Here is a 17,144-nt window from a genome sequence, read left to right as displayed (position 1 = left end):
ATAAAATAACAACCGTATAGTTTTATCTTAAGTACTGGTGGTACAAAATACTAAATCAATGTGTACCCAACTGTTAGCGTACTCAGCTTGCAGTATTTTCAGTGTTAGCCTACTACTGTTACCGACTACTGATTTTCTTTGTATCCTGACAACTGTAGTCTGCGAGTATGTGTGAGACTTCATAGAGAAACTAACTGAAGATTTTTGGGCATGCTGTGACTAGAAAGTCCCATAATGTTGTTTGTTTGGCACATTAGCACTGCAAATAACCCAAATCAAGCAAAAAAATATTTTAACACTTTCCCCACCAGCGTTTTTATAAAAAAAAGTTGCAAGCCACCGCCAGCATTTTTGATCTTTTTCTCAAAAGTTTCATGGCCCCCAGAATATTTTGTTGTTTGAATATCTATGCAATACATCAAAAGAAAGAACAGACCTTTTGCGTTTTATTCTAGCTTCATGCATTCTGTTTTATCAGCACTTGAATGTGGGTAAGTTTCATTTCAGTGATGATCAAAACACAGATTGAGTAGATCGAGTCCATCAACACCCCCAAAGCTTCACAGTCCTATAGCTCATCCTGGGTCGACATTTTATTCTGTAACATTAGGCAGTTTTGATTTATATAGCCTACTTTAATGTTGATGATCGTGTTATTTTACATATGCATCTGCTTATATATGATATGGCTTGTTTCTGCTTCTCCTTCACCTGTGTTTTGATCCGGAGATTCTCATCTTTCAGAAGATGTGTAATAGCGCCCCCTACCATATAACAGTGAAAACACTGAAAGCCGGAAATTTCCGTCAATGGCGTGGAAAGAGTTAAGGTGGTATAAGTGAGCAATGAGCATTCTTTAAATGTTATATGGCACTTTTTGTTTTACAAAATGCATATGTCCTCATATCTATAAAGCACCATTCTGAGAGTTTAACCAAAGATTTGAATGTGTCTAAAGAAGTAAAACAAATCACATGTACAGAATGAGTGAATATGGGACAAAAAAGCTAGAGAGAGAGAACATGATAGCATGGTTGTGAATAAGGTGGGACGCATGAGATGAGAGTATTGAAGGAGAAAGTCAGAGAGAGATATGTGGAGGAAGGGTGATAAATCATGCTAAACTCATTAATGAGATAACGGTGGCTGAGGAATATGAAGGTTAAAGGGTTGAGAGCTCTGGATGTGCCATAGACAGAGTTATTTCCTGCCAGGGCCACTGCAGTCATTCACGTACACACACATGCATATATGCCTATACATGTAAGGCACAACGGAAGTGACAAAATAACATTTTGTTGATCAGAATTGTCAAGATTGATGCAGAATCATTCCCGACTGAATTTATGATTTGCTCTGTGTTCCTGATGTTTAGACATCAATCCACCTTTACTGTGACACACAAGAAATTGAGCTCTCTGTGATTTACAGCAAAACACATTACAAATTCATTGGCATGTCATGCTCTCTGATGGTTCAGGTTCATATGGCTGTGAGTTGACTTTAGACACTGTAAATGATGTGCTAGTGGCTGGTTTCATTAGCCTAGAAATCTAGACGCACCCTAGCGGCAGCAAATTTTATTTGCAGCCAGGGTGGTCTAGCAACTCTACGTTGGCTTTCGAGATGGAAAAACCTAACCCTAGTCAGGCCAATCACATTGTGTATAGAGTCGGCGGGGCGGGCTTAACATAATAACGACAGAGTTGTGACAGTTCCTTGCTACTTGAAAACAAAGAATGGCTGCTGCTGCTGGCTAACAGTCTTTCGAATCGGCTTTGGCCGCGACTCTGGAGATGTGTTCGTAGTTTTGCCGACCAGATACGGCAAAAGTTTAATCTATCAACTAGCTCCGTTGGTGGGAAAATGCTCTGGTTGGTTGTAGCTCTATCCTATTTCGTGCAGAGGGAATTTGAAAGACAACCGTTTATCCCACCCCTTGGATTGAGCCCTGCCAATGGTGTGTTCCCAGACCCAACATCTTGATGTGGGTCTGGCTTGCCAGGCTATGGTTTCTTCATACAGATCTGTAGACTTCGATAGTTGACGATGTATTTTACTGACTGCTTTTAATTTACTCACAATTCAGCTTACATTCAGTGATGTAACTGTGTTGGTTGAGCAGATTTGTCCTCTGTTCTGTAGCGTTCTTCATTGTTCTAGATCTTTCTAGATTTCTCCCTTTTAGCATGCTTAAGGGTGTTTATTTAACTATGAGCAGTGTTGGCACTGTGGAGAAAATAGGCATTCACTCTTAAAAATAAAGGTTCCAGAAGGGAGTTTTCACATAGAAGAACCATTTTTGGTTTCCATAAAAGAACTTTCAGTGAACAATTCTTAACCCTCCGTGGTCTCTCTCATTTTGATTATCGAAGATGAGTTTTAAGTAGGGCTGGGCGATATATCGCACGATATTGTTATGCGCATCTCATCAGTAAAGCCGGTTCCTTGATTAGGAGTGTTAATTTAACACAGGAGTTTTTGCTGTATACAAAGAGCCGTAGTTAACTGACAAGCTGAGCCATATCGCATTAAATATCGCTGGCGATACGTCTGCGATATTAATGCTATATGGCTCAGCTTGTCAGTTAACTACGGCTCTTTGTAGTAAATGCCGCTCCATCTGAAAGCAGGTGATGGTGATTTACTACTAATCAAGGAACCGGCTTTACTGATGAGATGCACATAACAATATCGTGCGATATATCGCCCAGCCCTAGTTTTAAGGGATAAAATTATTGATACCAAAGCTGAATTTTCAACATCAGTCTTCTGTGTCACATGATTCTTTCTAAAAATCATTCTAATATGCTGATTTGCTGCTCAAGAAGCATTTATTTATATTATCAGTGTTGAAAACGGTTGTGCTGCTTAACATTTTTGTGGACACTGATACTTTTTTTCAGTATACTTTGATCAATAGAAAGTTCAAAAGAACAACATTTATTTGATTTATTTAATCAATTCTCTGATATAAATGACAGTTGTAGAGATTACAATTCTGGAACAAAATGTACAATTTTGTAACTTGAGGCTAATTACACTGCTAACATTTTATGTTGTCATAATACACACAATTCAATAATATTTTAAATTTTTTTGCATAATTTTGGAAAAAAATTTATCAAAGAGTAAATGTTTAAAAAGAAGCAAATTAACAGTAAAGGCTCGAGAATTGTCATCCATTATAAAACCATTACATCACAGGCAGTTTACAAGGCAAAGGTTGCTTAGATACTCCTGAATAGAACAATCTAAGAACTTCATTCAGTGATGATCGTGCATTTCTTATATATAGCGTATTCTATCATTTTTGTCTCTGAACAATTACCTTCACAAGTAACCCTTTGAATGAGACCTTGGGACATTGGTTGTTCAGTCTGTAATTCCTCCTCTCTGACTTATCTGTCTGTTTTCACCTCTAAACAAGTAAAGGAGACAGAAAAATGTGTTTTTCCTCCTCATTCCCTCCTCTCGCTTATGATAAATGGATGATAAGTCGCTTTTCTCTGGTTCGACTTTTTGGACAGGCTTCAAGGCAACAGATGTGAGATTGTGTTTGGAGAATGAAATATTGAACAATTAGAGCGTCACTACATGCCCAATTCAACCGCTGTCACTTTTTATGTGCACTCAGTTTCTTTCTCACCCTTCTCTCTTTCTACTACGAGAAATTTTACTAGGCATACATATTTCTTACTAGCCATGGATGGATGGCTGGGTGGATTGATTGATTGATTGATTGATTGATTGATTTTTTTGAGCAGCAAATCAGCATATTGTAATTAATTCTGACAGATCATGTGACACTGAAGACTGGAGTAATGCTGAAAATTCAGCTTTGCCATCACAGGAATAAACACATTTTAAAATATATTAAAATAGAAAAGCAGTTATTTTAAATTGTAATACTATGCAATACAGTTGTACTGTATTTTTAATCAAATGAATGCAACCCTGGTGGTTATAAGATACTTCTTTTTCATTTCATTCATAATAGTTTCCTGAGGTCAGGGACAATCCGGTGTCACAGAGCAGTACAAAACCCCCAGAAAAACATTTGAAAGGCTGCATTTTGGTCTGATGTGCACTTAGATGTGGATCTGAAGTGTTGTGTCAGTTTGAAGTGATGTCATTAAGAGGCTCTTATCATCCTCAAACAGAGTCTGTTCCTCACGGCAGATGATTGTTACAGTTTCAGTGGCTGGCCTCCCTCTGGGCAGGATAGTGTATCGATAGTCCCGCCTGTTAACACCTGCACACACACACACACACGAACAGTCATGATCTTCTGCACTCAGGGAGAGGATACTATTGAACAGAAAGGGCCTCCATTTGAGGAGCAAGACCAAGTAGATAAAGTCATTCGCTGTATAGCGTGTCGAACAAGACTGGGAGATGAAATTGAAAGAATTGTTCTACTAGGCAGACTCATTTGCAAAACCCAGATAGTCCTTGTATAATCCTCCCTCGCTGGATGGCAAACAATGGACGGCACCAAGCTCTGAAGGGATTCTGGAGCTGCTGTCCCTCATCTGCACTGATTTAGGGGAAAAAACGTCCTGTTTTGGGACACTTTGTCCTCTTTTTTCCCTTGTCTTTCCGTCTCTGAGCTCGGTCGGCGTAAGCCAGCGGCAAAGCTTACACATAGCCAGCTCCAAAACGATATGAAATAAGGGCTAAAACGTGCACTTTATCTTTAACTATTGGCCCGTAGCTACACAAGGACCTAATGAAGCCGTGGCTAATGTGTGCGTGCGAGTGTGTACGGAAGTCAAGCGGCTGGTTAATTAGCTGTGAATGTGTGGTTTTGAAGAGCTTAGCGTTGGACTCTAGATCCTCATTATCTCTGTAACACCAGCGTTCCCTTTCCACTGTCTCCCCTCTCCTCAAACCAGTGTTATACAGCAGCACCCAGAGATAAGCAAACACACACACACACACACACTCACTCATCACCAGTGTTGGACATGTCCCCAGTCGCTAAAACCTCATTATGAGCTCTGTTTGTGTATTGTCATTAAGTTGTATGTGCGTTCCCTCAGGGCGCGATTAAACAGGGCAGGGCTTTTGTTTTAGGCCTTTGTATTTATAATTCTTTGGCGGCTGTGAATAACCTGAACCCTATGCCTTTAAATCATATTGGTCATAGGATGGGTCTGTTCCAAAACAACATAGGTAGCATCCTAACTAAGATGCACCTCATAATTTAGCAATTTAAAACGCTCTATAGAGTGTATGTATACGCAGAACCTGATTACACCAAGTTAAACATGTTCCTGGATCAACATCTTTATTGATCCTGGAACAACATTCCAATCAACCAATCAGATTTGAGGGACAATTTACAGTTTATGTTAGTCTTACAACCAAGGTTAGGTTCAGGGGTAGGGGTAGAGGTAGTGATAGGGATAGGGTTAGGACAAAATTTTCGGACAGAAATGTTGTTCCAGGATAAACAAAACATGTTGACGCAGAAACGCATCTAACTTAGCAAAATCAGGATGTGCGTATGTAGATACATAGGCAGCAACTTACTTACCAATACTGCTCTTCATGTGAAGGCTTGACAATTTATTACAATAAATGGATTTAGCATAACGCTAAGCTAACAGTGTGATACTCAGATAAACATTAAAATATTTTGCTAAAACAAAAGTGGATCTGGTGTTCTCGTTGTGCCAGGGAATCGTGAAGTTTGGGTCTGGTTCGTGAACGAATCGTTCTTTTGAACCGGTTCTTTTTAGTAAACCGGTCGAACCAGTACACTAAATCGGACTGAATCGTTCAAAACAGTTTGCATCTTGCGTCAGCGCTGATCCACAAGTTACTAAAGTTACTCACTTTCGGACATGCCTGACAGTCCCGCCGACTCGAAATAAAGCAATATCCTGGAGTATATTTTACTCCAGTAAATCCAACAGTTCACTGAACTGACATGTTGTGCTGAGAGAACTCACGAGCACGAGCAGCTGATACTGAGCATGCGCGTATTACCGAACGTACAGGTACAGCGGTTCTCGGATCATCAGTACAGAACCGAGAACTGTTTCTTTGGGACACGTTCAACATACCGAGAACCGATGAGCTGAGCATGCGTGCAATTTTTTCAGAGTGACGAAATGCATGTTTCTTAAGTATAAGTGTAACAAAATAGAACATGTTGGAAAGATGTTTATCACATAATTACTGTCTTTTCACTGTATTATTTTAAAGATTGGAAACACAATGAATGGATTGTAAAACTAAACATTTATTATTAGCCTATACTAGAATTATTCTCAGGAACAGCTAATTTAATTTCTAATTAAGTTGATATAAATCTTTGACGTAAACTCTTGCCAAGGTTTTAAGGGTGCAAAGTAAATGTTTATGTGTTAATCAAAACATAACGTATTAAACATAATGGAGACATGCATCGACTTTTTAATTTTGTCGACTGTATAGTAAGGTTTCAGCAGATCTCAGGTCAGCACACACAGGCCTACTGCTTCAGCGGTTCTCAATTTTCATGGCCATTTAAGTGAAATTACTGAACTTAAATATACGAGCCTGATAAAAAATTAGCATTCTAGAAGAAAATTTCAGATGGCACTTAGAGGGTTTTGCATCTGAACTCTTCATATATATTGTGACGGAATGGCTGCCTTTCCCTTGTAATTATATATATAATGGCTGCCTCTCTCTTGTATAGCGCCATGTCCCTTAACTCGCCGCCCTTCGTCAGGTTCCCGACTGGAATGGGTGTGATTGTTTTTTTTAATGCTTTGTCCAGAATGTTGTATCTTGAAAGCCAACATAACAATGAACAGCCTTCACGTGAAGAGCATATACATGTATATGATGCCTTAAAATGCTAATGTCTATGGTTGCTAGATTTGGAACAGTGCTAACGTGTCCTTTTCTGACCTAGCTCTTAGAAGCGTGATGCTTAGTGTATCTTCACCATGGTAACAGTGTCATCGTCAATGCAGTGGAGTGACCTCAGAGGTCGTTGGGCCGCTTCGATGATTTGAATTAAAGAAAAGTAATGCATGAAAGCCACAAAAGGTAGCAACCTGAACGTGCTGTTCTGATGAATCATCGCCGTATGGTGCTGTGAATATTATTAAGCATGAGTTCTTACGTGTGTGAATGACCTGCAGATTATGGGTCGTTATGATGGAAGCGACCCATGTGCTGCGATAACACAGGACTCACTACGCAAGCTCACGGCAAACAGAGCTAGTGAGAGGGAGGCTGGCGTTGAATAGGCACACAAGTAATTAATCTTTCAAGGATTTTCTATGCTTCCAATTTTAAACTGCCCAGAAGGAATGGAAACGCAGTTATGTGCCGAAGATTTTACATCTAAAACCCAGAAAAGCACTTGGAAGATTAAAGTCTGCAGTTGGTAGGACTGTTTCATTTTGTATTACAAGCAGCATTCTTGCAATTTATTCACTGGGAAGCCAGATATTATTATTTTTTTCAAGTTAATATAGTGAATGAAATGGAATTTCTTTTTGTGTAAAATAACTGTATCCAAAATCAAAAACCAGCTTGCTGTGAATGCCACCATTGGTGAAACCAATAGTGGAGACACCACAAAAAGATGACATAAAATCCACCACTAAATCAATCAGTGAACCATTTTTTTGAACTGGTTCATTTCAGCGTACAACACAATTCACAAAAATGAATTGAAAGCTGCTAGACTGACTTTCTATGCTTTTTAAAAAACAGCTGAGCTACTACTTTGTGAAAAAGAAGTGTGCTTAATTGCATTGAATGTGTACTTAATCTTAAAAGTATAAGCCTATTTAAAAAAAAAAAACTCTATTTGCAGATAAAATTTAAAAAAGTTAAAGGCCAGTATTTTAATGAAATAAAAGGCTAATTAAGTGTACATAAAGAGATGTTTCTTAACACACTTTTAAAAAGAGAACTTTCTAATGTTAAAACGAAAGTTTTACTTTACACTACATTTTAAATCATTGTTTTAATATTTGCCGTGTTTTAAAGAAGTAATGTTCTTTTGATGTGTTGACAAACATACTAAAGCATATATAAAGTACTTAATTTTAGCGTTTTAATTAATATTACATTTAAAGTAAATATATTTCAAAGGTACTAAATTGAGACTTCACTACAAATGTACACTTAGAAATATATTTAAATACATGACGACACGACACCTTCAGTAGAAATTACATTAAAGTAGTTTACCATAAATGCTTGTCTGTACATATACCGTATTTCAAAGACAGTGGAAATAATTATGAAATTACATATAAAGATGCACTTAAAATAATTGTAATACAACTTATAATACATTTTCACATAGGCTGCAGTAATTTAGAGATCTGCACAGGATGGATTTTTCAATTCCGCTTCCGCCAAAAATATGTTATCCCGCTCCCACCTGAAACACATTTTGTCCCATTCCCGTCTGAAAAAGGCCGTAGAAAGAGATATGTTGATTTTTCAGTCCAGGTCCGGTTAGATTCTGTCTCATTCCGTTGTCTATAGGCTGTTTTTTTCCCCCAATTTCCACACACAACGCTTCAGATCTCCAGTTACAGACGTTTGCGTGCTGTTAGTATTAGATAATTATATTTTGCGGGAACCCACGTACTCTGTTGTGAGTGCAGACCTCTACAGTAATTGTAAACAACATGCAATTAAGAGTCCAAAAACATTACATTCAGTTTGCACTTACTGTAAGCATATTCTTTTATAAGTACTCTTTCTATAAATATACTAAAGTGTACTACATTTTCGCAAGGCCTGTCACACCACTGAAAATGTAAATGTGAAATCGTCATGCTCAGTTTTAAGTGTGAAATCATTAAGTTTGATAATGAAAGCCGCCCATTAACCTTATTCAAAACTTTTTTTTCTTTTTTTTTTTAACAAAGCAACCCTCTTTCTCAAAGTTTGTTTAACACATCACTGACAACACTTCATATTTCAGCAGGGAAAATAGCACCTCGCAGTCAGACGGGTTGTCATAAGATGTCATCCCCTGTTGCAACTCTCGAGTTAACTGCCAGGCCCATGGGGGTGCGTCTCTCCTTCCCCCCGTACATGTGGCATGTGGCGTGTGTATTGTGTTAGTGATGTTTTAATGACTCTAGATGAAGTGGGTGGTGAGGGGAAGATTGCCACTTGCAGTAGATTTCAGCAGATGATTGCTCTTCAGCGGCAGGAGGCTGACACTAGTGCCTAGACCCTGGTGTTTCAGCCATCATCCTGGAGGACGACTCGCTCCGAGCTCTTGACCTATTTCTGCCCTCCAGTTCCCTCTCTGGGTTAATGTCTCCCTTCATTTCCATGACCATTCAATGTCTGTAGTTGGATTTTTAAGTTTAAGTGGGTGCTCGGATGTAACATTTTTGCTTTCACAGAAGAGGTTTCAATGCACACCTGGGTTCAGTTGACCATAAAGTTCAGTTTGGGCACAAAAAAACTCAAGCTTCAGTCCTTTGAAGTAGAGTTTGAACTCAAATAATGAAAAATAAATGTTCAAGTAGGCAGTAACTTTGTCGTTGACACACTGGAGGTTTTGGTGCACATCTGGGTTCAGTTGACCATAAATGAGTGATTGGCATGGTAAAAACTACAAAGGACTACAAAACATGGCGCAAAACAGGAAATAACACAAGTCCACACAAGACAAGGGGAACACAAGACAGAAATCGTAACACATGTGACAATGACTTCATTGTTTGAAAGTGTCATTGGTTTATTTTGATCTTCTTCTTTTTTTGGACATAATTCAGGGAGTCAAAATGTCTGAAATCAAAGCTAAACTTCATCTTCTCCTCTAGCTGTATATGCAGCTCTAAAGTACTTTTTTTGTTGTTTTTGTCCACAGGTTCTTCAGCACCACCATGCAGTTCATGAGATTTCCTACATTGCGAAGGATATCACGGACCACAGAGCCTTTGGTTATGTATGTGGGAAAGAGGGAAACCATCGGTTTGTGGCCATCAAAACTGCTCAGTCTGTAAGTACTCATACCTGAAAATAGTCTCAAATTTTCACATGCGTTAGGGTATTTCAAAACCATGAGTATATTATGTACTACAATCCGCTTGCTGTTATGACAGCTTCCTATAAAGACTCTGTCCCTGACTGGCGTTCATTCCCATGTGTTGTTGTTTCTGCGGCTGTTCTTTGTTGTTGCGTTGCTCTAGTCTGCAATGCTGCGCTTCTTTTGCAGTTGCTCAATCGATTTCCATACTGAGATGATGAGTATCTGCTGTCCTCTCTCTCTCTCTCTCTCTCTCTCTCTCTCTCTCTCTCTCTCTCTCTCTCTCTCTCTCTCTCTCTCTCTCTCTCTCTCTCTCTCTCTCTCTCTCTCTCTCTCTCTCTCTCTCTCTCCCCATCCATCGCTCTCTCACTGTGAACTACAAGTGACCCAGTAAACGCATAAAGATAAAGCAATGGCAACATGTTCCTGCGCTATTTTCACTCACTCCTGCCACAGGCTCTCATTTATAAATTTTTCCAATAAATTTGTCATATCCTGCTGTTTCTCCCCATCTCTCTTTTTCTTTCTTTTTCTGCCTGTTAGTACTGTGGCAGTATCAGTATTGTGGTATAGGGATTGTATTACATAAAAATACCATGGTACTTTTGGATGTTACTTTAAACTACGTACAATATGTTCCAGTGATTGATTTTAATTAAAACTAACAGATTTTATTTTATTTTATTTTTTATTTTAACTATAATCTAAAAAAGAAAACATAATTTCCACCACAATTCACACACTTTCCTCAGATAAAGTCTTATTGTGTGTGATTTCTAATCAAGCAGTAATTTTGTCAAATTTGCAAAAAGTGTGAAAATATTATGTAATTATGTGTATTTGGAATACACAAAATGCTAGCTACAAAATTTGCCTTAGCAAGGAGTGAGCTGTTATATTCCAAAAATGTAATTTCCAGCACAAAATACTATTAAATAGTATACAATACATAAACTATTAAAAGTGTGAAAATAGTTTTATTTCTACAAGTAAGCTGGGCCAAAAGTGCATATGTGACCCTGGATCACAAAACCAGTCACAAATAGCACAGGTATATTTGTGGCTATAGCCAAAAATACATTGTATGGGTCAAAATGATAGATTTTTCTTTTATGCCAAAAGTCATTAGGATATTAAGTAAAGATCATGTTCCATGAAGATATTTTGTAAATTTCCTACCGCAAATATATAAAACATTTATTTTTGTGAGTGAATGCAGCACAATCACAAACAAAAATGGACAACTTAAAAGACGATTTTCTCAATGTTTCAATTTTTTTGCACGCTCAGATTCCAGATTTTCAAATAGTTGTATCTCGGCCAAATATTGTCCTATCCTAACAAACCATACATCAATGGAAAGATTATTTATTCAGCTTTCAAATGATGTATAAATCTCATGTGATCCATGTGACTGGTTTTGTGGTCCAGGGTCACATATAGTGTAAGAAACACTCATATATCATGCTACTGAATGCTGAAATGATTGTGTATGATTTATCCACAAACCCACTGCAGCATGTATTCTTCTTTACTTTCTTATTTCTTCTCTCTTTTCTCATTTCTTTCCCTGTAAACACTCTTTCTTTCTCACATCTGCTCAGAAAAATCCCCACGGCGAGTTTTGAGGGCATTTTCATCCATGTATTTATTGAGATATAAGTGACATTTAGGCTTCACTGGGAAGGAGATGCATTTTTAATGTAACTACAAAGAGTGAATTTTGATCTGACCCAGCCCTTGCAAACGGAAAGCACTTTGTTCTGTCACCTCTCATCTGGCAGATTTAAAAGCAGCTGAATAAGAGGTTAAGAGGTCCTTTTTTTTCTTGTTTCTTTTTTGTTTTTTTGCTCTGAATTGCTTGAAGAATCGTACAGGAAATACAGCAGATATGGAACCTTACTGAGAAGATCATGTCACTTCTTCCTTTCTCTCTCTCTCCCTCTTTGCCTCTATAAATCTGTCTCTCTGCCTGTCTTTCTGCATGTATTCCCAGGCTGAGCCTGTGATCCTCGACCTCCGTGACCTTTTCCAGTTGATTTATGAGATTAAACAGAGGGAGGAGATTGAGAAGAAAGCTCAGAAGGACAAGCAATGTGAACAAGCTGTTTATCAGGTAACACACACGCACGAAACCTTCACACTCACATAAACTCAAAAACCCAAAGAGAATTTACAATTTCTAATGCTCGGTCAAAATACGGCCGCATATATGTCAGCAGACGAATGAGAGTGGTGTAAAAGAGAAACAACAACAAACTCAAAAGGGAATAATGAAATATGCAATACAAAAAGGGTGAAAATACAGAAACAACACATTTCCGAGAGGGCATATTTATTATTTATCTCAGAGAATAACATAATTATACACATATGAGGCCGGGTGCACTGTTTTTTTTTTCTTTTCTTTTTTTGTTTTTTTTTGCAACTGTTGCTTGTAAGATTGTAAATTAATGAGAAGTGGGTAAACAAGGAGGCAGACTGTACAACAACAACTGTCTCATATATATATATATATATGTGTGTGTGTGTGTGTATTAATAACAGTCATGATTAATCGTTGCACAGCCCTATTATATACAGTATATATGGGGTATATATATTAGTGTCCAATTCTCACTATTAACTATGACTTTTCCCTAATAAACTCAGAATTTCTGCTTATTAATAGTTAGTAAGGTAGTTGTTAAGTTTAGGTATTGGGTAGGATTTAGGATTAAGGGATGTAAAATATGGTCATGAAGAATAAGGTATTATTACAGTATGTGCTTTATAAGTAGTAATAAACAGCCAATATTCTAGTAATATGCATGCTAATAAGCAACTAGGTTAATAGTGAGAAATGGACCCTAAACTAAAGTATTACCATTTTTTTTTACTATTCCTAAATTTATAATCTCACACGACAAAACAGTGGCAAAATCCCGGTGCGCACCAATCGTCTGGCAGCTCTTTCCACTTCTCTCTCCCTCTCCCTCCCTCTCTCTCTCTCTCTCTCTCTCTTTCTCTCTCTCTCTCTCTCTCTCTCTCTCTCTCTCTCTCTCTCTCTCTCTCTCTCTCTGTTGAATCTCAGGTGCATATATGCGGGGTGATTTCCTTCACACTGCTTTTTCAATCGAGACAGAATCCCTCCTTTCGTCTGTGCAGGCCGCATTTCTGTTCCTATTTTCACTAGCTGATGTTGAAATTGTGCTTTTGCTCTGTTTTTACATAAATGACCAAAAATTGGCTTCTTTTTCTCGTCATAATCACCTCTCCCGTTTCCTTCTACCAATACTCTCCTTCCTTCAATCACTCCCTCTGTGTGATCACTCCTGCAGACCATTTTGGAGGAAGATGTGGAGGATCCCGTGTATCAGGTAACGCTTTGAAATAAATCGTTAATCGTTATGTCTGCCTGAATGTACGCTGTCAATTTAGTGTGCCTCTCAATGTCACTTTAAACAGGGCTCCCTGCTCAGCAATATGCGTTTAATCTCATTTACAGAAATAAATGATTCCACTCCATTTTCTCTGCTCTTTCCTCACTCCTCCTGAATTAATAAGTCTTGTTATTTCATCATTTCTATATAGAAGTAAACTGTGAATCATCGCTGCAAAGTGTTGTTAACCTTTCCTTTTCATGAATTGGGAATATACTGATAAAACTCTGATGCAAGAGCAATTCTGGGAGCCTCCTTTATTTTGTACTGAAAACAGACAGCTTTAACACATCTCATCTGGGCTGCGTGTGTGTGTGTTTACATGCATTACATTGCCTTTCCGTATTGTTCGTTGTGCATCATATTGCGAATGATCTAGCCTTCTATGTATTCTATTGTGTATGATTGGAGTGTATCTTTAAAAAGCAAGACTGGACGTCCATTGGCTGTTACTAACAAAGTAGAAGAGAAATGAGAAACATTGCTTCTAGGCCCAGCAGTTAGCTTAAGAATCAGTCATTACTTGCAGTATAGTAAAGACCTGATAAGCACTATCAATTTGCTGTTAAGACGGCTAGAGAAGAAGAGAATTAGCCAGTGGCTAACTGTGTAACAGAATGAAATGGCCAATGGCGACAGTAGCCTAGTTTGTAAATGAGAACAACTAAGCCATTAGATCTAATGTCACAGAAAATGGAGACGATTCTGCCATTAGCATTAATGTGGTCTTGAATGGATAGGAATTAGCAATTAGCTAGAATGTCGCTTGCCAAAAATCGCTCTCATCTCTGTGTGGTCCCTGCGTTATGGAGGAATATATCACAGCTATGGGTTTAAACAGGTCTGCCATTCCTAAATAATGCCTAAAACTCACTGGTTAGCATCTTAAATGCAGACCAACTCTGGGAAAGTTTTGTTACCCCTGCTAAGCTAACATTAGCATGCATCGTAAAAGAAATATTGGGTTTTAGACTTTGATTTATTTCTCCTTAACGTTGTAAAATTCATAACATTGCCCTGTTCGCAGGTACAGAAACAGAGGGGTACGGATATACAGGAAAAAAAAAAATGGGATGATGAAATTTTAAAGCCCGAAATCAGACTGAATATATGCATGAGGCGTGGGTCAGAAAGAACAAATCGTAATTATTCCCTCAGAAATGTTCTTGTATTTGTTATTATGGTTATTTTAAGTTGTCTCGAATGTAGAGAGTGAATACTCTTCTCTGCATTGAAACTATCATAGTTGTAGTTGCAGTGAAACATGAACCGTCCGCTGTGTCCCTCAAGGCTACAGGGGTCACTGCGCTCTTCCTGGGGGCCGCTGTTGATTCTGTGTGATCAATCAGTCTTCTTCCTTTTCTCTTTTCTTTTCGCACTCACCTTTTTCCTGTCCCTTTGCCTTTTTATCTTCTTCTGCTGCCGATGTTGTAGTACATTGTATTTGAGGCGGGACACGAGCCCATCCGTGACCAATCAGAGGAGAGCATATATCAGGTACACTACCAAATCTTGATAATGATACCTTTTAACTGATAATTACATAATCAGATTTCAAAACATGTTCACCACTAGTAACAATTTACTTATATTATTATTATAGCACAAAACAAACAATTCAGAGTAGCATATGTCCATGCAAAATAATATTTGTGGGGGATTTGAACATGGGGGATGTGACAACTACTGTATTTTTTTCTTTTTCTGAGAATTGGAAGTTTGCCAGCTCTGCTATTTTAAATTGGACTAATTCAATAAAAATGTTAACAATAAATTCATATTTTTATTCATAAATTATTATAATATTAATTTCAATATGTTTTATAATGTTTCACTGTAAAATATGTTTAATAAGGTCAAATACATAACTTACAAGTTCTACTCAAAATTCATTGAAATAAATATTTTACATTTTAAATAAATAAATAACGGTGTAGTTTCTCATTGTTTTACATCGTTTAAACAGATTTTTGACCTAATTAATATTCATGAGCCAGGCTTGTGAGGTTTATAATGTCACCCCTGATTTTTCTGATTTTTCCTACACTCCTGCTTGAAAGAAATCTAGTCTAACATTTTTTTTTAATAAAATATATATTATAAATTATTATAAAAAAATTGTGTGTGTATATATATATATATATATATATATATATATATATATATATATATATATATATAGTACATAAATTTATTGTAAATTTCACAAATAATTTCAAATAAATGTCAAAAAAATTTAAGGAGAATGACTGAAATCGTATTTTCTTGTAAAACATACACCAATAATCTTCGTTTCATTTACTTCGAAGAATCACTTTTACAGTGTGTTGAAATTACTGTCGCCGTCCACAACACAATACAATCTGTCAGTTAAAAAACAAACAAACACATAATACATCAAGCTTAGGTCTATCATTAACAGCTTTCATGGACCAACACAGGTTTTGATGATCAAACAGCCAATAGGAAGCCTCCAAACAAACCGGCATTCTTCTTTAAATAACACTTTAGAAGAATCCCTTGGTTTTGATGGTGCAGCTATACTGACAGCTCCACTGTGTAGCTGCCAGAGTCCCACCTGTGAATTAGAACAGAGTGCTTCGCCAAGCCACACTAATTCAGCGTGACGGCCCTTTCAAAGATTTACACCCAGCAATGTTTTGTGCTCCAAGCGCCATGACCAAGACAACAGCAGGTGTTGTATCCTCAGGTGCTGCTTTGTTTTGTCACCTGTGGCTTGAGTCAAAAAGAGACACTGCCTAGCTAAACAATAAACACATTAGTGCCCCAACACTTTGCCAGTCTGTCTCCTCCACAACTTTTTACAGAGCCGACTTAATGTCGTATTCAGTTAAGTAAGCTCCACGAAAGCTTGAAACACCATCACGGACCAAATTATACCCTCTAAATTCAAATATCTGCTCGGCTCTCAAGCGCTAAGCTGACACTTCACAAACTCCTTCACTTGTCGCTGACATCAGGACAGATATCGGAAACTCAGGAGCATGAAAGAGACATCTGCTTGCTGTCACATCAATACAACCAGGATCAGCTAACACCTGATCTCATCTCATATCAAACAAAAAGCCAGATTGGCCGAGTCAAATTGAATCTGCGTGAACATCACTTTTGGTGTTCGCTAACAGCAATGAAATCGGGAAACCTAAATAAACAGAACAAGAGATTTGTGTTCTCTAGATGTCCACTGTCAAGCTGTATAAATGGCATCAATCGAACCAATGAATCGTGGTCATATTATGGAGCGCCATGAAAATATCAGGGAATTGAAAATAAAATGAAAAATTCATGGAAATTTTTAATAGTGTGTCTACATTTTCTAGCTATGCTTAGCTTTAAAATATGCCACTGGTTTACAAATTGCTCTTTTTTGTGTGCAATATTCCTAAAAAATATTTTCCCAAACTTAAAGCAAGACACTACAGGTGAATAAAACATTGAACTGATATATACCATACTTTATCCAGTTGACTTATTGAGACAATTGTTTTTTTCTGAAATGTTATGTTTAAATATGCATGTGAGGCATTAGTTAATTAAATATGCACAGATTTGCATACATTTCGAGAACAGGAATTGAACTTTGGATAAAGCCAGGTTTGAAATTCTTATTCCATTTTGTTAAATGTTTTTACTGAGGGGATTTTGGATATCTCTTTTTCTCATGACATAAATCAGAAAATTCT

At 37.5% G+C, this 17,144-nt stretch overlaps 1 protein-coding gene across 2 annotated transcripts in view; it reads left to right on the top strand.

The window, feature by feature from the left end:
• dab1a (DAB adaptor protein 1a) overlaps nt 1-17,144 on the top strand; it is a 364,356-nt gene that overhangs the window by 314,083 nt on the left and 33,129 nt on the right. For both annotated transcript variants that reach the window (XM_084092069.1, XM_084092068.1), the window contains 4 exons: nt 9,860-9,991; nt 12,015-12,134; nt 13,339-13,377; nt 14,875-14,937. In XM_084092069.1, coding sequence (XP_083948195.1) covers nt 9,860-9,991; nt 12,015-12,134; nt 13,339-13,377; nt 14,875-14,937 — 354 coding nt within the window. The remainder of the gene's footprint in view (nt 1-9,859; nt 9,992-12,014; nt 12,135-13,338; nt 13,378-14,874; nt 14,938-17,144) is intronic.

Source organism: Abramis brama, assembly GCF_963993115.1.
Source record: "Abramis brama genome assembly, chromosome: 18".
NCBI classification, from domain to species: domain Eukaryota; kingdom Metazoa; phylum Chordata; class Actinopteri; order Cypriniformes; family Leuciscidae; genus Abramis; species Abramis brama.
This window is presented reverse-complemented; position numbering and strand designations above follow the sequence as displayed.